We start from the raw sequence: 26879 nt of genomic DNA on the forward strand, positions 1-26879 counted from the left end.
AAACCTGAATAGTTCTATTCCCAGACTGGTTTTGTACACATTTATCTAGACAAATGAAATTATCTTCCTACCCATAAAATAGGATATCATTGATTCTATTCTGTAATGTGTACACTATATCACGTCACCTTAGAGATTCATATAACAATCAAATCCTTTTTCAAATCTATTTATTTTCCTATTTTATAGTACATCCTAATGTAGAATTCAATCCCCTATTGATGGACTGATTTTTTGGTTCATTTGAAAAGGAAAAAAAAAATTTTTTTTCAAACCAGTGCAGCCTCTGGATAAGGTATTAGGATTTTATCTAAACATCCTGCACTGAGTAAAAACTGGTGCAGATTATGAAAGTAACAAGGAGGCTCTACATGAGGAGGGTCCCACACTGTACCTGGGACAATCTTCCACTCCTTACCAGTTGGCTCTCTCCCACCCACCCTTCTTTTGTCTTCACAATTCGTAGCAAGTTACTCTAAAACTAAAGGTGACTCTGGGTCCACTGTGCCATCTCTCATTCTTCTTCTGCAACTTTTTCCCTCTGGGATGATCCCAACCCAGCACCAACCCCACATGGACTTTAAAAGAGTAGTACCTATTGGTCCTTCTTCACCCATGTGTTATGCAAAAGATATCCACAGAGCACCCCCCACTGCCCTTCTATGGCAGACTTTATTTCCGGAGCTGCCTTCATGATTTATATAGCCATTTCTCCCCCTCCTCTGTCCCTAGCAGTGATTCCAGAACAGGATGTTGCTCATAAATCTTTTCCTTCAGTTCACCTACCACCCACTGGCCAGGTTATTTTTACAAGAGGTGCCATTTCCCATATTCCCTTAGTGTAAGCCCCTATGAAAGGTCACCACAGTTTTTTCCTGAGGTCTCTGCCCATCATAAGAACCAGGCACAGTCAAAAATGCCATACTTTTGACATTGTGAGTGCAGATAATTCTATGAAGGGCTATAAAGGAATGTTAAGATAGTTTTTTCTTGATGGCAGAGGCCAATTCTATCTTTATGTATTTTTTTATTATTTTATTGAGTATCCACTATATCCAGGTAAGATATCAATGCTTAGAAACACAGATGAGAGCTCTTCATCACCAGTCCTATCACAGAATCTTATGAGGAAATAAAACACAAAAAAGCAATTTAGGAAAATATATGCCATAATTAAAAAGCCGTATCTTTGGGAAGCAGGGAGAAGGGAGATTTTAACTGAAGAGGGGAGTGAACCAGGAGTTCAACAGCATTTAATGCTCTAAACCTCTCTTTCTTTCACTCTATTCCTTTGCTCCAGGACAGGATTCATTCACTTTCCCTCCCGCTTTCTACCCCCAAGTACTTCCTATTTCTTTGGCAGTGCCTTCTCAACCTCTTGAGCTTTCTTGCTACTTAGTTGACACCAAATTGCTACTTAGTTTATTCTTTCTGGGCATTCTTATCTTCTCATTCCCCTGGGGATATCTCATGCACAATAGATTCATTTTCTACTGAATAAATGGATATCCCAGATCTTCCCCAATGAACTCCAGACTTGGATAACAGATTTCCCACTTGGCATCTCTACCTGAAAGGATTTTCATAGGCATTTCAAACTTAGATTACCCGAAAAGGTATCTCAGACTGGGATTCTAAGCTCAGTGGTAGAGTACTTGCCTTAATATGCAGGAGGCACGGGGTTCCATCCCCAATATCCCCCCACCCCCCAAAAAAAGGATCAAACCACAAACTACCTCAGACTTCCCTATCTTGATGACACAGCATCTCCCAGTGACAAAGTCAAATGATTAGAAATTGTTCTTGACCCTTTGTTTTTTTACATCAAATGTACCAACAAATTATCTTCCATTATTTTGAAATTTTGCAGAACCCATTGGTCTTCTGCATCTCTTCCACAGACTACTTAATTAATTCCCTTGCAGGGTGCTCTGCTTCCACTTATGTCCCACTAAATACCACCTTCCACTTGTCAAATGACCTTTTAAAATCATATCAAACCCCTAACCCACTTAAAATTCTCTGATGGCTTTCCATGCTTCTAAATATAAAGTTGTATTTCTAAGTGTGGCTCACCAAATCATTTCCCAATGTGCTATTCTCTTTTCCCATTCTACATCAAACATCATTCATTTCCTCCAAAGCTGCCTGTTATTTGGTAGGGTCTTGTTTGTTTCCTTTTTACCCAAGTTTTCATTTGAAAGTATTTCCCCCATTCTACCATGCAATTTCTTCAACTCCTAAGTGTCTATCAATTTTCTGCCTAATCACCTCTTCCACCAGAAGTCTTTCCTGATTATCCCCACTTCTGCATCCAGGTACCCCTCCTATTTTTTTCCTGTAAAGCCATGTACTTCCCTGCTAGCACTTACAGATGAAGCAGGGATGGGAGGAGTGGCATATGCCAAAGTATGGAACTTGAAAAACAAAAGTCGGCATCTGGAATGTGAGACCTTCTATAAAGCTTGGCACCAGGGTTGGTGGAAGGACAGCAGTGATGGAAGATGATAAGTCTTGAGAAACAGAATGAGACCCAGGGAATGAAGGGTTTGAATGCCACACAAAGGGGATCAAATTCTATAATTTTTTTTTTTTTTTTTTTTGGTGGTACCAGGGATTGAACCCAGGGCCTTGTGCTTGCAAGGCAGGCACTCTACCAACTGAGCTATCTCCCTAGCCCCTCAAATTCTAAATGGTAGTCTGTAGGGAGCCCTGGGAGTTTCTTTAGGGAGAGGAGCAAAATGAAAGCCCCGGAAACCTCCGAGTATAATTAAGTTTCTCCTACTCAGGAAAAGAAAAGGAAGAGGAAAGAAATTAAGACAGGGAGACAATGACTTACATTTAGGTGGGTAGAGAAGAGGCAGAGGGAGATGATAGTACTCTGAAGCAGTTCTGGTTTAGAAATCCAGATGTGGGAACCACCCATTGGATGGGTAAAGCCACTTTGAAAGATGCTGGTACATATGAGGAAGATGAGTGGAGTAGTCAAAGGAGATTGAGAGAGAGGGAGGAGGAACAAGAAAGGGGGAATGTAGACTAAATATAACAAAATTACACCATGTGCATGCATAAATACACCACAGCATCATCTACCTTTAACTATATCTATGAAGCATGAAAAAAAAAATTAACAAATAAGAAAGAAAAGATGATCATACAGAGAAATCAGTAGCATAAGAAGCAAGCGATAGTTATTTGAGGATGATGACTTATATCAAACAGGATGAAAAGACGTATGGTGAGAAATTAGGAAGGCCTGATCAGAACAGTGATATTCATGAGTCGAGAAGTGTTTCAGAAATCAGAGGAAGAGGGAAGGATCGACCACATTATATGCAAAATTAAGTTGGTGTGGAGCATTTGTTGAAGTGCAAAATATTCTACAGCACCTGTATTTGGGAAGTGCTGTACTTCAGAGAAGCTACATAGTTTTCAGATTTTTGAGTCATTATTACAAAAATTGTTCCCTTGGGGAGGGGGGAATATACAGAAAAACCATACCCAATTCAAGGATGTTAGCATGAGTCCTGAAAAGAAAAAAGTTTGCTTTCATTCATATAAATTGGGGAGTTTAAAGCATCTTCATAAAGGGAAGAAACCTTGCAGAAGTGTGAAAGGGTTACATGATTCGGCGTGAGTGGGGTAGGGGTGTGAAGGAAAGGTTGGTGGAGGTGAGGGTCTTGGCAGAAGGGAAGGCATACTCAGATGCCCTGGCTGTCAGCAAATCTTTTTTTTTTTTTGCGGTACTGGGGATCGAACTCAGGGCCTTGTGCTTGCGCGGCAAGCACTCTACCAACTGAGCTATCTCCCCAGCCCTGTCAGCAAATCTTAACAGGTCAGTCAGCAGAACCCAAAATGCTCATTAGCCTAATAGTGATACTGCCAGTGTTCCTTCCTGTGAGCCATCATGAAGCAAATATCTTCAAAATGCAGATAATATTCCTGGATGTTTGGCCACAGTGTTTTCCTAGATAGAGGCTTAGCAGGCCAAATGAAGTGGGGAAATCCCCCAGCATAGTATCCCTTCATTTCTCTTTGAGTTGGTGAAAAGACTTAGCGAGTATGTGCAATTCAGAATATTAACACAAGCCCAATACCCTGACTAAAACAGACAAAAACTCTGCTGTGAGATGACACTGACAAATTAGCCTGAAAAGTGAAATACAGGTAACGTTCAGGCATGACTGGCTATGAGGCTTGCCTGTACTTTATAGCAATTTGTTTTTAAAAGGTCAATGAAGACAAATAGGTAGCAGTAAATCACTGTTCACACAATTCTGAAGACTTTATATACAGACTGCAAAATGAAGTTTTCAACAGCTGGGTCAACAAAAGTAATTGTCTCAACAGTTACAGGCTTTCACAGAAACATTAGTAATAAAGCAAGAACTTTGGGTTGTTTTCTCAAGAAAGGTCAAATAAATACACATTATAGTCATTCTCCACATCAACCCTCTTCCATCTCTTTATGATAGCAGTTGATTCCAATAGCAGCAAACTTAGCCACTCAGTAATTGCTAGTTATCTGAAAAGCCTAGAGACACTGTTGAAGGATTAACCGTCCTCTAATATACAAGTCATTTACAATTTACATAGATATGTGACATTGAAGAAAATAACTACCAGGGGTTATATTAGTTTGGGACTACTCAGAAAAGAGAAGCCACACAATAATGTGAATAAAATTTTAATATTTTTAAAATGTGAATCTGTGTTGGGGGAATAATTATTAAAAATATAAAGAAAATTCTAAAATTTACCCTAAGGTGAGAGAAGGTACCCAAAGGACAACTTGAAGGAGGCCTCCTTCCCCCAAAGTGGAGTTGAGATTTTATTGGAAAGGACAGGATTACAGTCTGCTGGATGGTAGAGAGAGGTTCACTGAAACAGGTTCACAACAGCAAAGTAACAAGAAATACCCATTTGGAGTACAGGGGAGCTATAGCTGATAGGCAGGTGCACAGAAGAAGCTGGATACTTCTGTCAGCATGAGGCCTACAGTATACCCATGTATCCACACTGAAGTCTCAAGGTAAGTTGGTTACGGGGCCAGGCAGGGGCTGCAAGGTCTCCAAGGAACTCCATGCTCTGGGGCACCTGGCTGGGCCAAGCACCATTGAACGTAAGTGTGTACACACTCCTATGCACATGGGACACGCATACTTGCACAAACAGAACCAGGAAGAGTATCTTCCTAATTCCAGCAGTGCCCCACCGGCACCCTCTACTGACCAAGTATTACACAGTGCTCACTGTGAAGGAAAAATGTTGAGTCCATTATCACACAGTGGGGCTGAAGGGAGAACTGGTAACAGAGACATGTTAAATTAAAATATGGCAGAGCAGGCAAATTGAGGCATGCACCAGAAGAACGATGAGTTTCTTGGGTGCCTAGAGTCTTGAAAGAGGTGGTGTTTCAGCTGAATGTGAAGGAGGAGGAAATTTTTGATAGACTTGGGGTCTGGGAAAGGGAAAGAACACCCACTCCTGGCTGAGAAGAGTTTTATTATTAACCCTGAGATCATGATCAAATCACTTAACCTCTTTAAGCCTCCATGGAAATACTGGTCTGACCTACCTTGTAAGATTCCTATGAGGTTAAATTGCATCATTAGACTAAGTATAAGCTTTGAAAATTTTTAAAGCATTAGGAGAAAAATACTTGATGGTGATACCTTAACCCAGCAACTAGGAGGCAAGCTCTAGCTAGTATGAGCTCTAAAGGGGACTAATCTATGCCTGCTCTAGCCCCTTCCCTCCCACTAGCTTCTAGTAGACACATTAGATATCGAAGGCTCTCCACAAATCTCTGCTGAAAGACTGAGTGAATTTTGGATTACCATGAGAACAAAGAACTCCATGTAAAATCAAAGTGGACTGCGGTAAATATATGTTTTCTGTTTTCTCAAAGTAAAAGGGTAAAAAAAAATCAGGCTGGGGTGTAGTTCTGCAGTACAGTGCTTTTGCCTGGCTTCTACAGGATCCTGGGTTTGATTCCCAGTACACACCTCTCCCCCAGCACACACACAAAGGTAAAAAGTATTATCAAGGGGCAGGGGTGGGCTGGGGAGACAGCTTAGTTGGTAGAGTGCTTGCCTTACAAGCCCAAGGCCCTGGGTTCAATCCCTAGCATCGCAAAAAAAAAAAAGGGGCGGGTGGTGGTGGCTGGGGTTGTGTCTCAGTAGTAGACATATGCTAGGCATAACATATGTGAGGCACTGGGTTTAACTCTCAGCACCATGTATAAATAAATGAATAAAATAAAGGACTATCAATATCTTTTTAAAAAGTATTACTAAGTACATATCTACTCTCTGTACGTGATTTTCCACATTTATCCACAGCTTTATGTAATATTTCAGTAGGAAGTAAATAAGAATTTTATTGAAACATTGATTCATAGTCACCTACCACTTTAAATTACCCAAATATTTCAAGAGTTCCAAACCAACAACAAAAAAATTGGTCTCATAATCGGCTGAACCTGCCCATAGTTGGCAGGAACATGTGATTAAACAGTTCACACACACTGCCAGATCCTGGATGCTTCAGAGCTTAGGTCTCACAGCATGGGAAAACTGCTTTCCCTACACTGCCCAATGGAGCCCTAACTTTTAAAAACTCTCAAGCATTTAAGGAACATTATAAAATTCAAATTCCCCTGGCCCTAAATACTAAAATTATTAAAAGCAGGTCAACAGGGCTGGGGTTGTAGCTCAGTGGTAGAGTGCTTGCCTAGCATTGTGACGCACTGAGTTTGATTCTCAGAACCACATATTAAGTAAAATAAAGGTCCATTGGCAACTAAAAAATATTAAAAAAAAAAAAAAGAGTTCCTTTAAAGAAAAAAAAAAAAAAAGCAGACCAACAAAAAGGGAAGAAACTATATATTAAACATCATCAACTCCAGGTTTGGAGTACCCTACTGGGTTTTTAAAAAGATATATTTAATGCTCATTATTATTCTTACTTTACAGATAAGGGAAATGAAGTCTGGAGAGGATAAGTTAAATGCCAGCATTACATACCTAATGGGGCTAGAATTCTAAAGTAGAGGTAACTGGTCTCAAAGCAAACTCTCCCTTGGCCATAGGCTGCCTCTCATGGGGAAAGTGGTAGGGCCCCAGGGAGCCCAGAGTCACTAGTAGAGGTAGATGCAGGGACTGAAGGCAAAAGTAACAAGGAGGTCAAGAACTGGTCCAAATGTCCTCTCAACCCCTCCACTCATTCCCTTTGCTCTTAGCTCTTTGGTTTTGACCTTTACAAGCTACTAAGGAACACATATTTTTAAATAGGTTTTTAAGACAAATAAGGTATTTTCTCCACTCTCACTTATGAAATACCGTAGTCTTATTTGAAAGCCAGTACCTCCATTCTTAAAGATGATTTCCTATCTCAGTCACCAAGTGCTCACCAGGGGAAAGTAAGTCTCTGCCGGATGTTGAAAGATAATCTAAAAACGAAAACTGCTACAACTTCCAACCGTTGAGAGGTTGATTTATCAACAGGGCCACCACCTGACATCTGTGCAGTGCTACACAGACCACATAGGGCTCGTTCAGAGAGAGCACACATCATCACGTGGGCAGGGGATGAAAACATTTCTGAGAGAGGCAACCTGGGGAGGTTTTGACTTAGGAGGGGCACCACCTCCATGCTTCAATTTTTAAAATAAACTGATCTTTTCCACTTTGTCCTGCCACATAGCTCCCCACCTACCTCCCATATTAATCAGCTTTGTTCCTTCACTGGAAAAGGTACAAGTTTCTCTGATGACTGCGACCACACTGCAACTCTCTCCCAGGAACAATCTTTTATCTAATAATACTCACTTATGGTGTGAGGAAAGAACAGTCAGCTACAGAAAATCTCTGGCCCAGGCTTCAGAGAGTCAAATCAGAGCTCAAAAAGTATTACCCTGCCACCAGCTTCTAAGGGGACAGTGTGGAAGAAAGCTTGAGAATTTGGGGTCTGGTGACAGAAAGAAGCTAGACTCTCTGCCACTGATAAATCAGTTACCCTTTCCTTTCCTTCTTTCATCTGTAAAATGTAACCGCAATAGGAGCTGTGAGATTGAAATTAAAGCATGTGTATCAGATGCTTAGCACATGCTTAGTACAGTGAGTCTGCTCACTGTACCCATTAAATATCATTTGCTCTACGACTGGGAGTGTAGCTCTGAGGTAAAGCACTTGCCTAGCATGTACAAAGGCTCAATCCCCAGCACTAAAAGGAAAAAAAAAAAAAAAAGTTGCTTTATTCTTGTAGCATCTCAAAAGCACTGTTAACCGGTAGTATCCTCACATCCTCACCATTCTGGTATCAAGCAAGAGTATTCTCTTAACTGTAGTTGAAAACACTTAAGCTGGTGGATGGCTTTTCCCTGCCAACCATCCAGGGACTTTCAGTGTCTCAAGTCTTGCACTTGTGTGGAAGACAGACTCAGAAGGCAATCACTAAACATCTGGAAAGTCAGTAAATACATTAGAACTATTGTGTACTCTGTACCTTGCTAGTTTTACTCAGGTTACGGAGGGCAGTCTCTGACCTCAAGTTGTTTAAAATCTGGTTAGGACTTGGACTGGGAAAAGAAAAAAAAAAAAAAAAAAAAAAAAGCAGTGCAATAACCCTGGTGGGGAGCTGAGTTCACAAGGAAAGGATTTTACTGCAGGTGGACCTACAACTGAAGGGTCGAATTTGGACAGCCATTCCCAAGTCCTAATTCCATAAAATGCATATTATTTTAATAGTATTGCTTTCAATACAGTACACTGTTTAATACTATAGTTTTAGCTAAAGGTTTTGCTCATGTGCAAAACCCTATAACTACACAAATAAAAAATATTATCTTTAAACTTTAAATGAAAACTTTACAACTGCCTTTGAACTCCTTTTATAAAGGGCAAGGTTTTTCCTGAAGCCTGAACTTTTTATACGACACAGAAGTAAATGTTTTCCTCCTGATGTTCGGTGGGAAAAAAGTAGAGGAAGGGTCTAAATCCTTAAATCGTCCCAGGAGAGCAGGGTTGAACCTAGACTCCTCTGCTTCTCAACACAGGAAGGCTACCTGCAAGGCTGCCCTAGGCATGGAGCATTTTTCAAGAATTTGAGAATCAAGGCAGGCCCAAGGCGACAGGGACGGCTTCCTTCCCTGTAACCTTAACAAAGATCTTCTCCAGTGCGGAACAGTCAAAATTCAAACGAAGAGCAGCCCCAGGCTCACCACTAGGAAACCCTGTTTTCTTTTAATTAAAAAAAATTTAGAGGTCATCCCTCAGCTTTGTTTACAAGTAATGAGTCCAGCAGCCCCCATTTATCACCCCTGGAGATTCTTTTACACTTTGATGTGAAAAGAGTCAGGGCCCATTGTGATTTCAACTACTCCAACAGCAGTCCTTTCATTTGCAAACGAAGCCCTGGCCCCTAGTATGAACCAACTGTCAGAAAAAAATTCATTGCCTTTCCTTCCAATTATTTATCAGAGACAGGGGAGAGAAACTGGCTTTAAGGCATCTCTCAAGAAAAGGTTCCCAGCACACCCCTAATGCATTCCCTATCTTCACTGATCCTTTCTGCCAAGAATGTCCCTTTCCAAAATCCCACCATGCATGAAAGGCAAACTCCTGTCTTAAACCATTCCATCTGGAATGACTTTCTCTCTCCTTTCTTCTTCATAGAAAGCCCAAGTGGCCTACCATTACTTATGGTTTAAGTATTCCTCTCTTAAGGCAACTCTACAATTTTCTCCTTAGCAAGGAATGAGCCAGCACCTTAACTTGGCCATGACGCTTGCCCATTCTAACAATGAGGCCAGAAGTATCCACTTTCTCCATCTCTACTAGTCAGTCTCTCATATTCAAAGGAACTGAATACTAAGGATGTTTAAAAAAGAAAGAGGATCTAAAGCTATTTTGAAGTATCTAAGAATCTGAGGTGGTGATCAAAAAGAGGAAAGTACATAGCATGAAGTGTTTTTTGTTTGTTTTAGTAAATGTTTTATTTATTTTATCTTTTTTATTTCTAGGTAGTCATGATATCTTTATTTATTTATGTGGTGCTGAGGATCAAACCCAGTTCCTCACACATGATAGGCAAGCATTCTACCACTGAGCTATAACCCCAGCACCTTAGTAAATGTTTTAAATTAAATGTAACGTACTTTTTTTTTTTTTGGACTGGGGATTGAACCCAGGGGACTTTACCACTGAGTTACAGACCCAGTCCTTTTTAGTTTTATTTTGAGACAGGGTCTCACCGAGTTGCTGAGGCTGACCTCAAATGTGCAATCCTCCAATCTCACTCTCCTGAATTGCTGCTGGGATTACAGGCATCAGCTACCATATCCAGTTTATTTTTTTAAATAAAAATTTTTAAAATAAACATTTTAAATTAAAATACAACATTCACTTTAGAAAGTACACAGCACTAGGGGTGTAGGACAGTGGCACAGCACTTAACCTAGTATGCACAAGGGACTGGGTTCCACCCTGGAACCATGAAAGAAAAAAAAAAAAAAGCACAATTCACATGAATTTCCACAGAGTGCCCTTGTAACAAGCATCCAGATCAAGATGCAGAACACTCCAGGACTACTAAGCTATTTTAAGCAAAAACACTTATCTTGACTGTAACCAAGCTTTAGAGTTAACTTTCATTCCTGAGGGATAGAACCACAGGGTTTCTCAACCTCAACACTTTGGACTTTTGAAGCCAGAAAAGCCTTTGTGTCAGGAACTGTCTGGTACATTGTAGGATGTTTAGCAGCATCTCTGACTTTCCCCCCACTAGACTGTGGACTAAAAATCTCTCCAGACATTGCCACATGACTCTTGGGGGAGGGGAAGCAAAATTAGCCCCAGTTGAGAACCACTGGCATATAGGAGTGAGTTAAATACATTCACAGGAAGCAAACAGACAACTCCAAAAACTGTGACATATATTCAGCTCAGCTACTTCAACCAGCCAATACCCCCCACCCTCTAAATAAGTAGGGTAAATGCTACAAATAAAGAATTGAGAAAAAATAATGCAACGTGTGAATGTTGGTTTGCTAAAATCAGGATATAAACAATTTCAAAAGACATTTAAAAGGCATCTGTAAAGTCTGGAACTAGATAGATATAAAATGTTAATTTTGAACTAGGCAAGATGGCTCATGCCTGTAATCCCAGCTACTGTGAAGACTGACACCAGAGGATCACAAGTTTGAGGTCAGCCTGGGCAAGTCAGGGAGACCCTGTTTCAAAATAAATAAAGCTGGGATGTGGCTCAGTGAGAGTGCTTGCCTAGCATGCACAAAACCCTAGATATAATCCCTAGTGTTACCAAAATATAAAAATAAAATAAAAACAAAATGTTAATTTTATTATGTTTGAGATTGGTATGTAATCACACAGGGAAATAGCCATATATTTTTTAGATGAACACAAAGTATACAGGAGTAAAAGAAGAGATGTCTGGGATTTGTTTAAAATATTTTGGCAGGAAAAAAGTAAAATACTTCAGCAGAGAAAGGATAGACATTTTTAAAGTGTGGCAAATTCCTGAGAAATGTCATATCTGAGAAAAGGATATGTGAAAATTAAAAATTCTTTGTATTTCTACTAATGTCTGAAGATTTCCAAAATAAAAATTTTTATTTACGGTGCTGAATAGAGAAGTGCACTTAAATCTAAATTAGGTTATCATGACTAATTGCAGACAATATTTTATTTATTTGTTTATAGATGGTGCTGGGAATCGAACCCAAGGCCTAGGAAAGCACTCTACCACAGAACCACATTCCCAGTTCAAATTCTTTATTGTCACTATAATGTATGAGATATTTTCTATTTCTTTCATAGTCTTTAGACTCACTAAGAAGAAATCTTGGATGACTTCTTATCTTTGGTAGATTTTAAAAGACCTGTTCACTTAACAATATCCAAAAGAAAAAAAATTGGGGGAGTATTGGGGATTGAATCCGGAGGTGCTCGACCTCCAAGTTACACATCCCTAGCCTTTTATTTTGAAAGCAGGGTCTCACTAAAGTTGCCCAGGCTGGGCTTGAATTTGCGATTCTCCTGCCTCCACCTCCTGAGTAGCTGGGATTACAGGTATGCACCATCTCATCCAGCCAAATAACATCTTACCTCGGTAAATACATACAATTACTTTGTACCATGTTTTAGTTCTTTTTAAGGCAACAAAAATGGTGTCCTTCTATATTGCAGGTTGGGAAAAAGATATCATCTGATGAAGGCATCAGGACTTGTTGGTCAAAAGCAGAAATGAAACTACACAGGGCCTCATGTATATTTTAGTATAGAAATCAAAAATTTTTCCCAACTAAAAACAAGCTACTCACCCAGATTCCTCAGAGTCTGACTTGCATATTTAGCAAGGAGCTTCTCTAGGTCTTTGCTGCTTTTTAGTAACATGAGACTACTAATCTGAGTCCTTTACAGGGTGATTTATCATGAGGTACAGAAAACAAAACTCAGGGTTTGAAATATTGTCTCTCAAAGTTCTGAAACGTGGGGGAACTGGAACTGAAATTCTCTTTCTAACCCTGTTTCACAAATTCCAAAGGAGGATGGCTACTACAACTTCAGAGGAAAAGGATTATTATGACTGAAGATCTCCAAAAAAGAAGAGAAAGGGTGTTCCCCACATGAAGATAGTATAAAATTAGTGTTTTTGTTTTGTTTTTTCTTTGTTTTTTTTTTTTTTGCGGTGCTGGGGATTGAACCCAGGGCCTTGTGCATGGGTTCACACATGCACAAGGCCAACTCTACCAACTGAGCTATATCCCCAGCCCAGTATAAAATTAATATTCACACAAAGATAATATAATCCTAAGCAACTCAATGTCCGTTTTTAAAAAAAATTTGTTTGGTTGAAGATGGACACAATGTCTTTATTTTTTTAATTTATTTTTATGCGGTGCTAAGGATCAAACCCAGTTCCTCACACCTGCAAGGCAAGCGCTGTACCACTGAGCCACAACCCCAGCCCTCACTATCCATTTTTTAAAAATACTTTTTTTAGTTGTAGATGGACACAATGCCTTTATTTTATTTATTTATTTTTGTGTGGTGCTGAGGATCAAACCCAGTGTCTTACATGTGCCAGGCAAGCGCTGTACCACTGAGCTACAACCCCAGCCCCTCAATGTCCCTTTTATCTACCATCTGAACCAAGGCCTCACCTAACATGGTATAATGTCAAATATCTAGATAGCGTCCATTATACTAAAGACCTGAATGGACATTAATTCATTCTCGCCAATTGTCTGTGTTAGCAGAAAGTTCAGGCTGAAGGCCGAGAGAAAAGCCACATGGAAGTGAATTTGAAACTGCTTCATAGGTCCATTAACTTGTAAGATTAGGAAAATGTAAAGATGACTCTAAACATATATACCTTATAAGTAAGCAATCCCTCTCCTAAATATCTACCCAGAAGAAATAAAAATATATGTGCAACATTATTCATAATAGAAAATAGAAAGAGATACAACCTAAATATCTACCAACTGGTAAATAATACACAAAAAGATGATACATCCATACAATGGCATATTTTTCGACAATAAAAAGGAATGAAAGCCAGGTGCTATGTATGGTGCACAGCTGTAATCCCAGCAACTTGACTCTGGAGGCTGATACAATCATAAGTCTGAGACCAGTCTGAGCAACACAGCAAGACCCTATCTTATAATAAAAAATAAAGGGCTGAGGCTATCCCTTAGTGATAGAGTTCTTGCCTAGTATACATGAGACCCCTTGATTCAAAATCCAGTATCAGAAAACAAAACAAAACAAAACAAAACAAAACAAAAAAAAAAAAAAACCTGATCTGTGATAAAATATGAATAGAGCTTGAAAATCTTCTGCTAAGTAAACAGGTAGTTCTATCTACTGGGTTGCAGGAAATGTTCTTAAAATTGAACAGTCATGATGGCTGCACAACTCAGTAAATTTACTAAAAATGATTATATTTAAAACAACTTGTAAAATCATACTCAATTAAATTTCTGTTGTTTTTAAAGAAGACTATGCCACTTGTAAAAGAGTAAATGGTGTGTGGCAGAATTTTCTTACAGTTCTTTGTGTGTGATTTAGGATAATCCTGTAGCCAATATTAAATGTAAAATAGACCAAAGTCAAACCTCTTAAGTGAATCCATATGCCCTGCAAATCACTGTACTTTATGTCTCCTTCTGAAAGTTTTGTTTCTCCTTCATTCTCTGTCCTATCAGTGCTATTCTTGGAGCAGCTCATAAAGGAAACCCTTCATTCCAAAGAGTTGCTTCTAAACAAAGCCCTTTTCCTTGAAGGAGAATTACCAGAGCTACTGACTCCCCTGAAGCCCACCATTCCACCACCATCACCTGAGAGGAAAGTTAATCATTTACAGAGGATTGATGTTGTTCCAGATACTGTGATGGCACTTCACATCATTATTCTTCTTATTCCTATTGTAATGAGGTTTTAAAAGTTAGCTGGGCATGGTGGCACACACCTGTAATCTCAGTGACTAGGGAGATTCACAAGTTAGAGACTAACCTCAGCATCTTAGCAAGGCTCTAAGCAACTTACTGAGGCTCTAAGCAACTTAGTGAGGCTCTAAGCAACTTAATGAAACCCTGTCTCAAAGTAAAATAACCAAAAAGGGCTGGAGATGTGGCTCAGTGGTTAAACACCCCTGGGTTCAATCCCTAGTACCAAAAAAAAAAAAAAAAAAAGTTAAGTGTCAATTTACCCACCTAATCCCTGTCAGAGAAGAGGTTTCAACACAAACTGGCTTCAGATTCTCACATACAACTGTGTTACTATCTGACATGTGATTGAAGGTTTTACTGGAAAATTACTATTTCTATAGTTTAATCTTTTCTCCCCCCAGATTTTAACTGTCTCTTTGGAAAATACCTAATTTCAAATATGATTTCCTCAGATCTGAGATAAGCCTAAAACCAAACTTCTAAATCCATCAAACTGAGTGTCTCATCTGAAGCTGCACAAGGCAACAACGCATACCTGCCAATCGGCAACTCTTTCCAAAATAAAGAAAACACACATTCTGTATAAGAAGCATGACTGTGATTGTAACTCACATCTGAAACTCCTTCACTTGGAAAATACAGGAAACCTGATTTCCCCATTTCACAATTCCAGGTGCGGATTATTTACAATGCCCAAGCCAATCACTATTTCAGGAAAACATGGTCTTTAGCCATTAATCTCCTTGGTAAGCATCTGGAAATTTAGTCCCTGATTTACTCACACAAAGGAAATCTGTCCATATAATAGGTGTTAATCTGTTTAACACCTTGTAGCTTCCTCACTAATTGAAGACTCCTCTCAATTAGGAGAGTTAAACATTATTTCAGACTCTCCTAGGTAAAGAAGGCTTCTAAGGGTGCCATAGTACAAAGTGAGTCATGCTTCACAAAATTGTGTCCTTCAGTTCTCCCCAAATACTGACAAGTATATCAGCAGATCTCCTACAACGTTTATAAGAAGTACCCACACTGATGGCAGAAGACAAAGCATATCCGGTAGTACATGCTTACTGAAATTTCCTTCATTCTCTTGTTTCACCTCAACATGTTTTCTCCCAGTCACCCTGCAAGCACTTCCCAGAACATAGTCTTGCCTTATGTTGGTTTTGAGGACCTAGGCCCAATTTCAGAAGGTAATTTAACACATACTTAAAAAATTTTTTTTTAATTTAATATTTGAAGAAGAAAAAGAGAGATTTCAAGCAATTGATACAGAAGGGTGAGATGTTAAACATGTTACTAAAATGGCAAAAAGGCATGCTCTGTTCAATAAAGCAAAAGGAAATTAGAAACTCCAGAAATTCAAACACTGTTAAAAGATGAAGTGGTTTAAAACAAGGCATAAATTTGAACCATTTACTCAAGAATTCATTTGACCTTATCAATATGAACCTTCTCTGTCAAGTGATACTTGGGTTGACTTTAAACACAGACACATGAAATCCTAAAACACTATTTTGCTTCCTGTGTGGGAGTTGGTGGTGCTGCATGCCAGGGATTGAACCCAAGGCCTGTGCATGCTCTACCACTGAGCTACATGCCCTGCTCCCTCCTTTAAAATTTTTTTATTTTGAGACACAGGCTCACTAAGTTGTCCAGGCTGTCACTGAACTTGTGATCTTCCTGCCTCAGCCTCCCTAGTAGCTGGGATTACAGATGTGCACCACTATGCCTGGCTACTATTTTGCTTTTTGATTAAAACAGTGTAAGTAATGGTTACAGGCTTTCCAACTTTTGTATCAATTTAAAGACAAAATTTGCAAGGATATAAATAATTATAAAAAAATATGTCATCAATCTGAGCAATTTAAAACTGAAAGTTGAATAGTTTGAAGGTAGAAGAGAATGAGGTAGAAGACAGTAGGGATTATTATATTATCAGATTAGACTGACAAGTTGATGAAAAGAGAATATTAAAAATATTTAACTTTGATTATAAAAGTATTATATTAATAAAAATGTATCATTATGAAGATATTTAAATGTACTGAATAAATGGGATAAAAATAAGGTTGAACTTGTGGAAAAACAAAAGAATACATAGTATGATTTTTTTTTAAAGAAAATTCCTCCAGGTGCAATGGAGGAATACACCTATAATCCCAGAGGCTCAGGAGGTTGAGGCAGAAGGATCTTAAGTTCAAAGCCAGCCTCAGCAATTTAGCAAACCCTAAGAAACTCAGTGAAACCCCATCTCTAAATAAAATATAAAGAGGGCTGGGGATGTGGCTTAGTGGTTGAGCACCCGTGGGTTCAATCAAGGGTACCAAGAAAAAAAATTCCCAAAGCAGGCAAAACAAGTACATGAAACTGGAGGTCAGAATAGTAGTGACTTTTGAGGGAGGAAGCAGCTGAAAAAGAGGTGAAAGAAGTCTAAAGAGCTGGTATCTATTTTCTGAATCTGTTATCCAACTGTGTTCACTTTGTGAAAATGCATTGAACGCTACTAATAATGTCTGCTCTTTTCAACCTGTTATACTCCAATAACAATTTTCAAAAAAGAATTAAAGAGAGACGAGGAGAAGAAAGTGCAGGAAATTTAAGTGGCCTCATATTCAATGGTATCTAATGCTGATAAATCTGAAAATCAGAATATGCCTGTGCTATTATTTATAAGAACTAAATCAAGTTGGGTGTCGTGGTGCACACATGTAATCTCAGCAATTTGGGAGGCTGAGGCAGGAGGATAGCAGGTTGAAAGCCAGAGTAACTTAGTGAGACCCTGTCTGGGGAAAAAAAAAAAAAAAAAAAAAAAAAAGGTAATATCTGGTACAAAAAAAAAAAAAAAAAAAAACAAGACCTAAAACAAAACAAAATTGTCTTTGCACATTACATTTGTACTGTTCATGCTTATGATTTTTTATAGCCCTGAGCAATGTAGGGTTCACACTCAGACTTTCATTTACTTTGAGTTATTAGAGCTGCTTACTCCATACACATTTGTTTTCTTTGCAAATATGTCCCAGTTGTGGATCAGTTCCACATGAATTCTATGATTTTATTTGCTCTGGACTATTTAATGATTCAATACCTATCATGGTTAAACATTTGCATAATTGAGCTACTGATATATATTAAAAATAGACCTCTATTTAGGATTTCCCCTAGCTTATTACATATATTAAAAATAGACCTCTATTTAGGATTTCCCCTAGCTTATTACTTGTACTAAGTATTAAAATTAAAAGGACCATAGCAGGGAGATAAGGATCTGGGAAAATAAATATAACATAAAAGAAAAATAACTGCAATTGTTAGAATGTTACTACAAAGGGCAGTTACTCATTCAAACTTAATAATGAGCAAGGATAGCTACAAAAAATAATGAGCAACAACGGAAAATATATGTAATGCAAAACACCTTTTAAATCTTTCCACTGAAAATACTCTTAACTAATTATTAAAAATAATTGATTTTTTTGTATCAGAAAAGACAATGGATGCAATTTGAATAACTAGAAATTTTTGAAAAATCAAACCTCTACAAAAATCTTATAACTGAAAGGTAAAATGTCTTCATTCTCTTAAATTCTCATCCATCTGGGCTGGAGATGTGGTTCTGTGGTAGAGTGCTTGCCCAGCATGCACGAGGCCCTGGGTTCAATCGCCAGACTCCAATTCACCCCCCCAAAAAAGTTTTCACCAATCAGATATCTAGGTGCTTCCATAGAAAGACCCAGATATAATATTCTATGGAAGTCTCTCTGTCATAGATGAATTCAAAGGGACCCAATCCAAATACCAAGAATGGAGCTGGGATATAGCTTGGTGGCAGACCATTTGCCTTGAATGCATAAAGCCCTGAGTTGGATTCCCAGCACTGGGGGGAAAAACAGTGAATAATTTTTCTAGAATAATTTTTCAAGACTTGTGACTTGAAGAGAATGCCTGGAAATACAACAAGATGCGACAAGCTATGAAGAAGTATTGATAAAAAATCTGTCTGAATATTAAGCTATATAACAACAATGAACGGTATGCCAATTGTCAGCAGACACAACATGTGGAACAAAAGAGACCCCAACAATAGATCAAAGAATGCGACAGAATTTAAACACAGTATTCAATTAAATGGAGGAAAGAGAAGATTTGATAATTTTTGAAATGATTGTCTAACTTTTCACTGTAACAACCAAAAAAGTGCCTGGCGCAGTGGTGCATGTCTGTAATCCCAGGGGCTCTGGAGGCTGAGGCAGGAGGATCGCGAGTTCAAAGCCAGCCTCAGCAAAAGTGAGGTGCTAAGCAACTAAGTGAGACCCTGTCTCTAAATAAAATACAAAATAGGGCTGGGGATGTGTCTCAGTGGTTGAGTGCCCCTGAGTTCAATCCCTCGTACCCTCCCCCGCCAACAACAACAACAACAACAACAACAACAACAAAAAAGCTCCTTAATATCCCTCATCTTTTAATTTTCTTACTATTATGAAAATTTACAACATATACTTAAGACTTTAATGACAGGAGTCAGGGAGGTAGCTCAGTGGTGGAGCACTTGCCTAGCATGCTCAAGACCCAGGTTTAATCCCCAGCACTGAAGAGGTGGGGGTGGGGAGAAGAGGGAGAGAAAAATACAAGACTTTAATTAAAATTTTACAGAAGGAGCAAAATAGTAAAAAGTCCAAAATGTAAAGTGAGTTGCAAGTTAAGAAAGCCAAGAACTTGATGTATGAATCTGGTTGTGCAGGAATTGTAATGCACTGGCAAATATCAGTGTAGCTTTCCCAACTTTTTGTTTCTTGCAACATCAAGTCTCTCTGGGCAAACTGATAAAGCAGATGTCCATAGGAGGAAATCATGTGGGAGTTCTGGTCCATCTGTAGGCTGAAGGGAATCACCTGGCACAACTGATAAGAACTGATGGCAAGCTCAGAATCAGAAAGCTTATGTACTACTGAAAAGAGCTACAGCTATTCAATTCTGAGTATTGCTGTATGGCAATGCAGGCCCTGCATTGCTAAACCTTAAAAATTTTCAAGAGAAGATAGAAGTATAACTTGTTATATAAGAACACTGGCAGATAATTTCTTTCAGAATGTTGTGAAGGGCTAACCAAAACCCATATGCTGACCAGATTCATCCCACAGGCTACCAGCTTACAAGTTCTGATTTAAATGCAAAAAAATGAAATCACACAAATGCCAGCAAAGAACACATGCCATTATTTTCACAATCTTGGAGTAGGAAAGACCTTTGTAAACACAATCAAAACCAGAATCCATAAAGGACAAGACATTTAACTACATAAGAATTTAAAACTTATGTGTAACTGAATATTATGAACAAACCTAAAGGCAAATGACGACAGTGTTTTCCAGGCTCCAGGGGGATGTGGAATGGCAGCCTGGGTCACATGCCTTCCCTGGGGTGGGGGAAGAGAATACACAGTTCCACAGCAGTCCCATCAGAACCACCTGAAACTGAAGGATTTCCTGAATGATCCAGAAGGGAAATCAACAGGACAGTTCAAAATTATAGGCACCAAAAATCTACCAATAAGCTGGGTGCAGTGGCACAGGCCACTAATCCCAGCAGCTTGTGAGGTTGAGGCAGGAGGATCACAAGTTCAAAGTCAGCCTCAGCAACTTGTCCAGGCTCCGTCCCCCGCTCCCTCCAAAAAAAGAAAAAAAATTAAAATGGCTGGAGAGATGGGGATGTGGCTCAGTGGTTAAATGCCCCTGGGTTCAATATTAGTAGCCCCCACCCCAAAAAAAAACCCCAACAAACCAAAGGACTTAAAATCAGCACACCGCAGTGCAGTGATACAATCACTCAATGTTTATAGCAGTGCAATTCACAGTAGCCAAGCTATGGAACCAAACTAGGTGCCCTAAAACAGATGAATGGATAAAGAAAATGTCGTATATAAACATAATAGAATATTACTCAGTCATAAAGAAGAATGAAATTGCCAGTAAAAGGATGGAAGTGGAGAATATCATGCTAAGTGAAATAAACCATTCCCAAAAAACTAAAGGCAGAATGTTCTCTCTGATATGTGGATGCTAACCCACAACAAGGGAGGGGATGATTAGAAGTTCATTGGACTAGACAAATCAAAACAATTAATTGAGCAAGTTTGTGTCTCCATTTCCTATGCTTTGATACTTCTTTCGGTGGGGAGTAGTAGGGATTGAACACAGTGGTGCTTTAATCACTGAGCTATATGCCAGACCTTTTTATTTTATTTTGACAGGATCTCACTAAATTGTTTATGGTCTTGAAAGTTGCTAGTCTGATCTAGAACTTGCTACCTGCCTCAGGCTCACAAATGGTTGGGATCATAGGTGAGCACACCTATTGTTTTTTAACAGCTGGAATAAAAACTAATTGGTGATACTCTGAATTCTGTACATCAATTGAGTTATTCTTTTTTTTTTTTTTAATTGAGTGATTCTTGAAAACTACTTCAGAATGTTAGTTTTCTCTCCAGAGCCTACACTCAATACATCCAAGGAGGCTATGAAGTCAGTGTGCAGAGCATAAGGGAGAAAGGTGAAAAGGGCAAGATAAAATACAAATAATATTACAGGGTCCCCGCCCCTCAAGCTGTCATAATGAGGTGGATTTATCAAATTTGTTTCTGCAGATGCTAAATGTGTTCATTTTCCCAAATCAGAGCAACGTGGATTAGTATCTTGAACACAGAATTAGAATGTTGAGCTAATTGTTTACATTTTAAATAAATGAATGAAGGTACACAAGAAATTGCTAGCTTTAAAGAAAATGTGGGGGGCTGAGGTCATAGCTCAGTGGTAAAGCACTTGCCTAGCATGTATGAGGCACTGGGTTTGATTCTCAGCACCATGTATAAATAAATAAATAAATAAATATCCATCGACTACTAAAAAAATAAATAAATAAATAAAATTAAAAAAAAAAAAGAGAGAGAAAATATGGGGCTGGGAGGGTAAGACAGCAGCAGGGCTTGCCTAGAGCCCCATCCTCAGCACCACCCCCAAACAAAAACAAAAACAAAACAAACAAAAAGAAACAGGAGCACAATGATGCACACCTATAATCCCAGCTACTCAAGAGGCCGAGGCAGAATGATCACAAGTTAAGGCCCAACCCATCAACTTAGTGAGGCCCTGTCGCAAAATAAAAGACAAAAAGGACTGAGGATGTAGCTCAGTGGTAGAGCATCCCTGGGGTTCAATCCCCAGTACCACCCGCAACCCCCTGCACCCCCGCCAATAAAGGGCAGGGGTAGGCAGTCTAACAGATTTGACCCAAGGAGAGAAAACTGATATTTTCATACACTTTCCTGTACCAGAGAGTTCTGAAGCTGCAAAAAATGAAAAAGAACAAACGTCTTCTTTTAAAAATGGAATCTAAGTTTAAATATCATCATGTCTTTGAATCACAGATTTCACACTTACCTGCTGCCACTGCTTTTGACTCTTTCAGTGAATGCCATGGCTACCGGTCAGTGGAAAGTGGCTGGTCTGTTCATCTGAAGGAGAAACAGCAGCTTGTGAATATATGAACTGTAAGAAACCTTCTTGGAGACAGAATTCAAAGTTCTCATTTGAATTAGAAAATGATTCCTTGCCAACTCCCAAGCTGCAGGGACAAACTGCTTATATCAAAGGCCAAATACATTTTTAATTGAGGTCACTACTCAAAACCATTTCCAAAAATAAATAAATAAATAAATGTGTAGAAGTTTATCATGAGGAAGAAAGAAAATAACATCTCCTGTTCTCTGCCAAGCATTGTGTTAAGCCCTTTTAGAAATTATTTTTCATGTAAACACTATAATAAACTTGCAAGATAAATACTAACATCCCATTTTATAGATAGGAGTAATTCGCCTGAGGTTACAGGTGTGTGAGCATCCTCATTAAAATTAAGAAGAAAGGTAAGAATGTTGATTATACAAAAGAGAGGAAATCAAGAGTTGCCCTTCACACATGAGAGAGAGAGAGAGAGAGAGAGAGAGAGAGAGAGAAAGAAGGTAAATCAGCCAGGTAAGGGTGCACACATGTAATCCCAACTACTGTGGAGGATGAGGAGGGAGGATCAGTCTGGATAAAAAATTGAACGGGTTGGGTGTGTCACGCAGTGGGTCAATCTCCAGTACTGCAAAATCAAAACAAACAAAACCCAAAACACTTCGGACAAAGTAACAATCTATTTTAAGATTTTACTTCCACTCATAAGAGGTACTTAATAATGCTAAATAAATAAATTTTTGAACTTTCTCTCAAAACAAGACTAGATTTTGGAAAAAGAAATTTGTTGTCCAATCTGGGCAGATGGTCCCCTTACTCTTATGTACCTCTAGAAACAACTCTTTCAACAGCTGTTTCCTTCTCCCCTCATTATCTATTTGTAAACCTACTGCACTTATCCTAACTTGCTTTACATAGTTTCTTTATTTTTCCCCTCAAACATTCTTAAAGCAAAGGTATATTGCCAAAATATCTCAATACAGATTTAACAAATTGATACAAATGGCAATACTACATGAAAGCTGTAATGATTTTACAGATTTACAGCCTCCTAGGGTTAAAAAGCTAACTGTTACAATTTCATTTAAGGACAAAACACTGCATACAGCCCTGCAGAGCTCCCTTCTGACTCCTGATAAAGTCTTGTATCTCCTTCGCCCCATGACATTTTTAAGTTGGTAAGTTGCTATCTACAATGCTTCCACTCTGGTAGATAGCATTTGTTACTGTATCTCCTCTCCCAAGAGACTGCAACATGAATGTTACAAATATCTACAGAAATTCACAGCTAGCAGAGTTCTTTAGTTTTTCAGGGTCAACCACGTTTTGGAGTCAATCCTGCAAACAGCTCTAGGGGCCCTAAGCAACTTCCCTAAATTCTCCAACTCAGTCCCTACTCATCTTCTCTTTCCTTCCCCCAACACTTACTCTTTTTTTCCTCTTTCTCCATCTCTTTACCTTACCTCTTTTATTTTATTACTTATGCATTTGCTGTGCTGGGGATCCAACCCAGGACCTCACACATGCTAAGCAAATGCTCTACCACTGAGCTATATTCCCAGGCTCTCCCCATCCCCTTTCTTCCCGGCTAATAGCTTACTTTCTCTTCCCCACCTCCTTAGTTGCTCTAACTTGCTGGCACACAGTAAGCAATCAATAATACACTATTGCATTTGTGTTGGCATTATTCTTCATAATACTTCTGTAAAGACATTGAAGAGTCCCCAATGGCAGTCCCCCACCTGACCCTCCCAATGAAGATGCCCAACCTGTTTAAAACCAAACAGCATCCACCCTTAGAGCTCCTTGGCGAGAGTAAGAACAGTCAGGAAGGAGGCAGGTTGTGTTATTTGTAGGTGCCGATCTGAGTGAGGGGCCCTGAACTCACGTGTGTATTCATTTACTCACTGAACCCACAAACATTTCCTGAACATCTGCTCTAAACCAGGTACTAAGAGTGAAGAAAGTGCTTGCCACACTGAGCTTACAATATACATTTGATTTCAAAAGATGTCATGGAGAAAAACAAACCAGAGTACAGAATGCCAGAGAGAAATTGAGGTAGGGCATTGAAATTTTATTTAAGGTGGTTGATTAAAAAAAAAAAATCTGAACAAAGATTTAAAGGAAGTGCTGGGCACCACGGTACACACCTATAATCTCAGTAACTGGGAAGGTTGAGGCAGAAGGATCACAAGTTTGAGGCCAGCCTCAGAAATGTAGTGAGAACCTGTCTCAAAGTAAAAAATGAAAAGGACTGGGATGTAGCTCAGTGATAGAACTCTACTGGGTTTTATTCTCAGTATTCACCCCCTACCACCACCAAACCCCAAACAAAACAAAACACTTCAAGCAAGTGAGCAGTAAGTCATGTATCTGTAGTAAGACGATTCTAGAGGGACTGATAAGTAGAAGACCGAAGGAGTGAGCACACCTCTGGGTCTCACCATTCAGGAGGCCCACAGCTTCTTAGGTAGATGGCTGGGATACAAATTGAAAGAGACCATGGTCCCTGAAGGGCCTGTCTGTTCAACTCAAATTCCTAATTTGGCTGGGAGGCAGGAGCATTCCCTACAAAGGCAGATTAGCAGGCTGTATCACCAGATTATTGAATCTTATCTCACAGGAAGGACCAAATTCAGCCTATGAAAAGCTGTTAAGGGACTGAAGCAAGATTTGCACAGCTCCAAGGGGGTGGCCATGCAATTCTGATATAAGGTTAGGTTAGAAGAGGCCAATCATAGCAGGAAATTGTTCTTCTACACTACTACTAAGAAATGTATGTAGCAATCCCAACACTGTAAAATATAAAAACAAAAACCGAAGAAAGAAATTTAGCATATGGTTCAGTTTAACAATTCTTTTTCAAAGGATCCTTCTTTAAAAATACAGTCACATGCTGAATATGGTAGTGAACACCTATAATCCCAGTTATTTCAGAGGCTGAGGCAGGAGAATCAGAAGTTTCAGGTCAGCCTGGACAACTTAGAGAAACCCTGTCTCAAAATATGAGAAGGGCTGGGGATGTAGCTCAGGGGGAAAAAAGAAAAAGACACAGTCACACAGCATCTAATGAGCTAGGTACAGTAAAACATTGTTTATGATAGAAAGAACACTAGAAATAACCCAATGCTTATCACAGAAACAGCTAAATCAATTATGGTGTATCATAATGAGGTATAATGTGACATCAAAAAGAATCAGGTGTAGGCTTATCTAAACAAGATCTGAATAAAACGTACAATGTAAGCTCACTTGTTTAAAAAGAAAATGCTTAATTTTTAAGCTTGTGCACAACTACACACCAAGGTTGGAATAACATACAACAAACTGTTAATAGTAGCTTCTCTAGAAGAGATTTGAGTGAGGAGGCCAGAGCAGGAAATGTGAAAAGCCATTTTCACTTTTTATGCTGTAAATGCTATAAATCTTTTATTATAACCTATAAATTCATTAATTTATAAGGCTTTAAGAGTGTTTTCTTTAAATATGGGGATGCTGAAAAAATTATGGGGGTGCTGGCCTACAAATACTGAAATCAGAAGGTTTTCTTGAAATCACATTAATTTTACTAGATTATACAGAAAAAAAAAAATAACAGAGTAGGACAGTTACAAATCCTCCTATTAAGAAAGCAGGAAAATTACTGACTTGGTTCTATTTAATAATAGAGTGGTGTTGTACAGCAGAAGGAAAATCCCAAGGCCACCAGAGGAAGGTCAGGCTCTGTTGGCCTCACTGCTCCCATCTGTGAAATGAGAATGGGTCCCCAGTCTCACAGTTACCGAGAAGAGTAAATTTATATCACTCAGTTAACATGTCTAGCACACCCACAAAGCACAGATATTCAAAAAATAGTGGATCTTATTATTTAAGTCATCAATATCCACATTCAACTTTATGTAAATGATGCAGATTATATTTCATTTAGGGATATACTCTGCCAGGTCTTCTTAGGACACCCTTCTGTCATCCTTTTACCCCTGTGCAGTACAAATTTGCTTGGAAATTAAAACATCATGTGCACCAAACTGCTTTTCCTTCCAAAACAGCAGGTAAAACAAAGTATATAACAAAGTATTTTGTATGTATATACATACACATATATATGTACAATAAAGACTCACATGACATACATAAATAAACAAAAGGAAAGAAAAAGAAGGGAGAATACAAAAAAAAAAAAAAAGATTCAGGATACTGTTGTCAAATATTCTGCCCTAGGTCATTAAGTACTTCCAAAATCTAGTATGTTCTGTGAAGCCTACTCTCAGGAATCTTTATGACATGCTGGTAAAAAACTGATTTGCAACTCAGGATGTCAGAAAATTATTATTCTTCACTAAGGTTTCAGCTTTCTCATCAGTTTATGGGACTTCATGGGGTTCGTGTTGGTTTTCATAAAATAATGTTTGTAAATTTTGTAGCACAATGACTGGCTCATGGAAAGTACTCAATAAATGGTTGTTGTTGTTCTAGCTATTTTTAGCCAACCAAATCACATGCCCAGGAGATTCCATACACCAGTAAAGCTTTCAATGGGATAAACAGAGCTAGCTAGGTAGGTCTCAAAGTTCCATAACCATGACCTAGTTTCCAAAGTAGAATGAGGAAAACTACTCTGTCCAGGGGCCAGAGAACTCTAGGACTGGTCAGTTTCTGGTATTCTCTACTTCCCTTTTATCCAAACATACCTTCCATAAATAACATTCTCTTGGTAACAGGCAATGTGTCAGGGTGAGTCATGAGTCATACATTCTGTTTTAGTCTCATTCTCCAGAATTCTACCCCAAGCAGATTGTAATCTCCCAAGATCTCAAACTGACTTAACCACTTACAGATCCTCCAGCTCTCCTATACTACATAGACCACACAAACTTAGA

General features: G+C 38.8%; 1 protein-coding gene across 2 annotated transcripts in view; it reads right to left on the minus strand.

Moving 5' to 3' along the window:
• Aff1 (ALF transcription elongation factor 1) overlaps window positions 1-26879 on the minus strand; it is a 181764-nt gene that overhangs the window by 147222 nt on the left and 7663 nt on the right. For both annotated transcript variants that reach the window (XM_047566158.1, XM_047566157.1), the window contains exon 2: window positions 21922-21995. In XM_047566158.1, coding sequence (XP_047422114.1) covers window positions 21922-21959 — 38 coding nt within the window. In that variant the 5' untranslated portion in view covers window positions 21960-21995. The remainder of the gene's footprint in view (window positions 1-21921; window positions 21996-26879) is intronic.

The sequence above is a fragment of the Sciurus carolinensis genome, chromosome 10 (assembly GCF_902686445.1).
Source record: "Sciurus carolinensis chromosome 10, mSciCar1.2, whole genome shotgun sequence".
In the NCBI taxonomy this organism is placed as follows: Eukaryota; Metazoa; Chordata; class Mammalia; order Rodentia; family Sciuridae; genus Sciurus; species Sciurus carolinensis.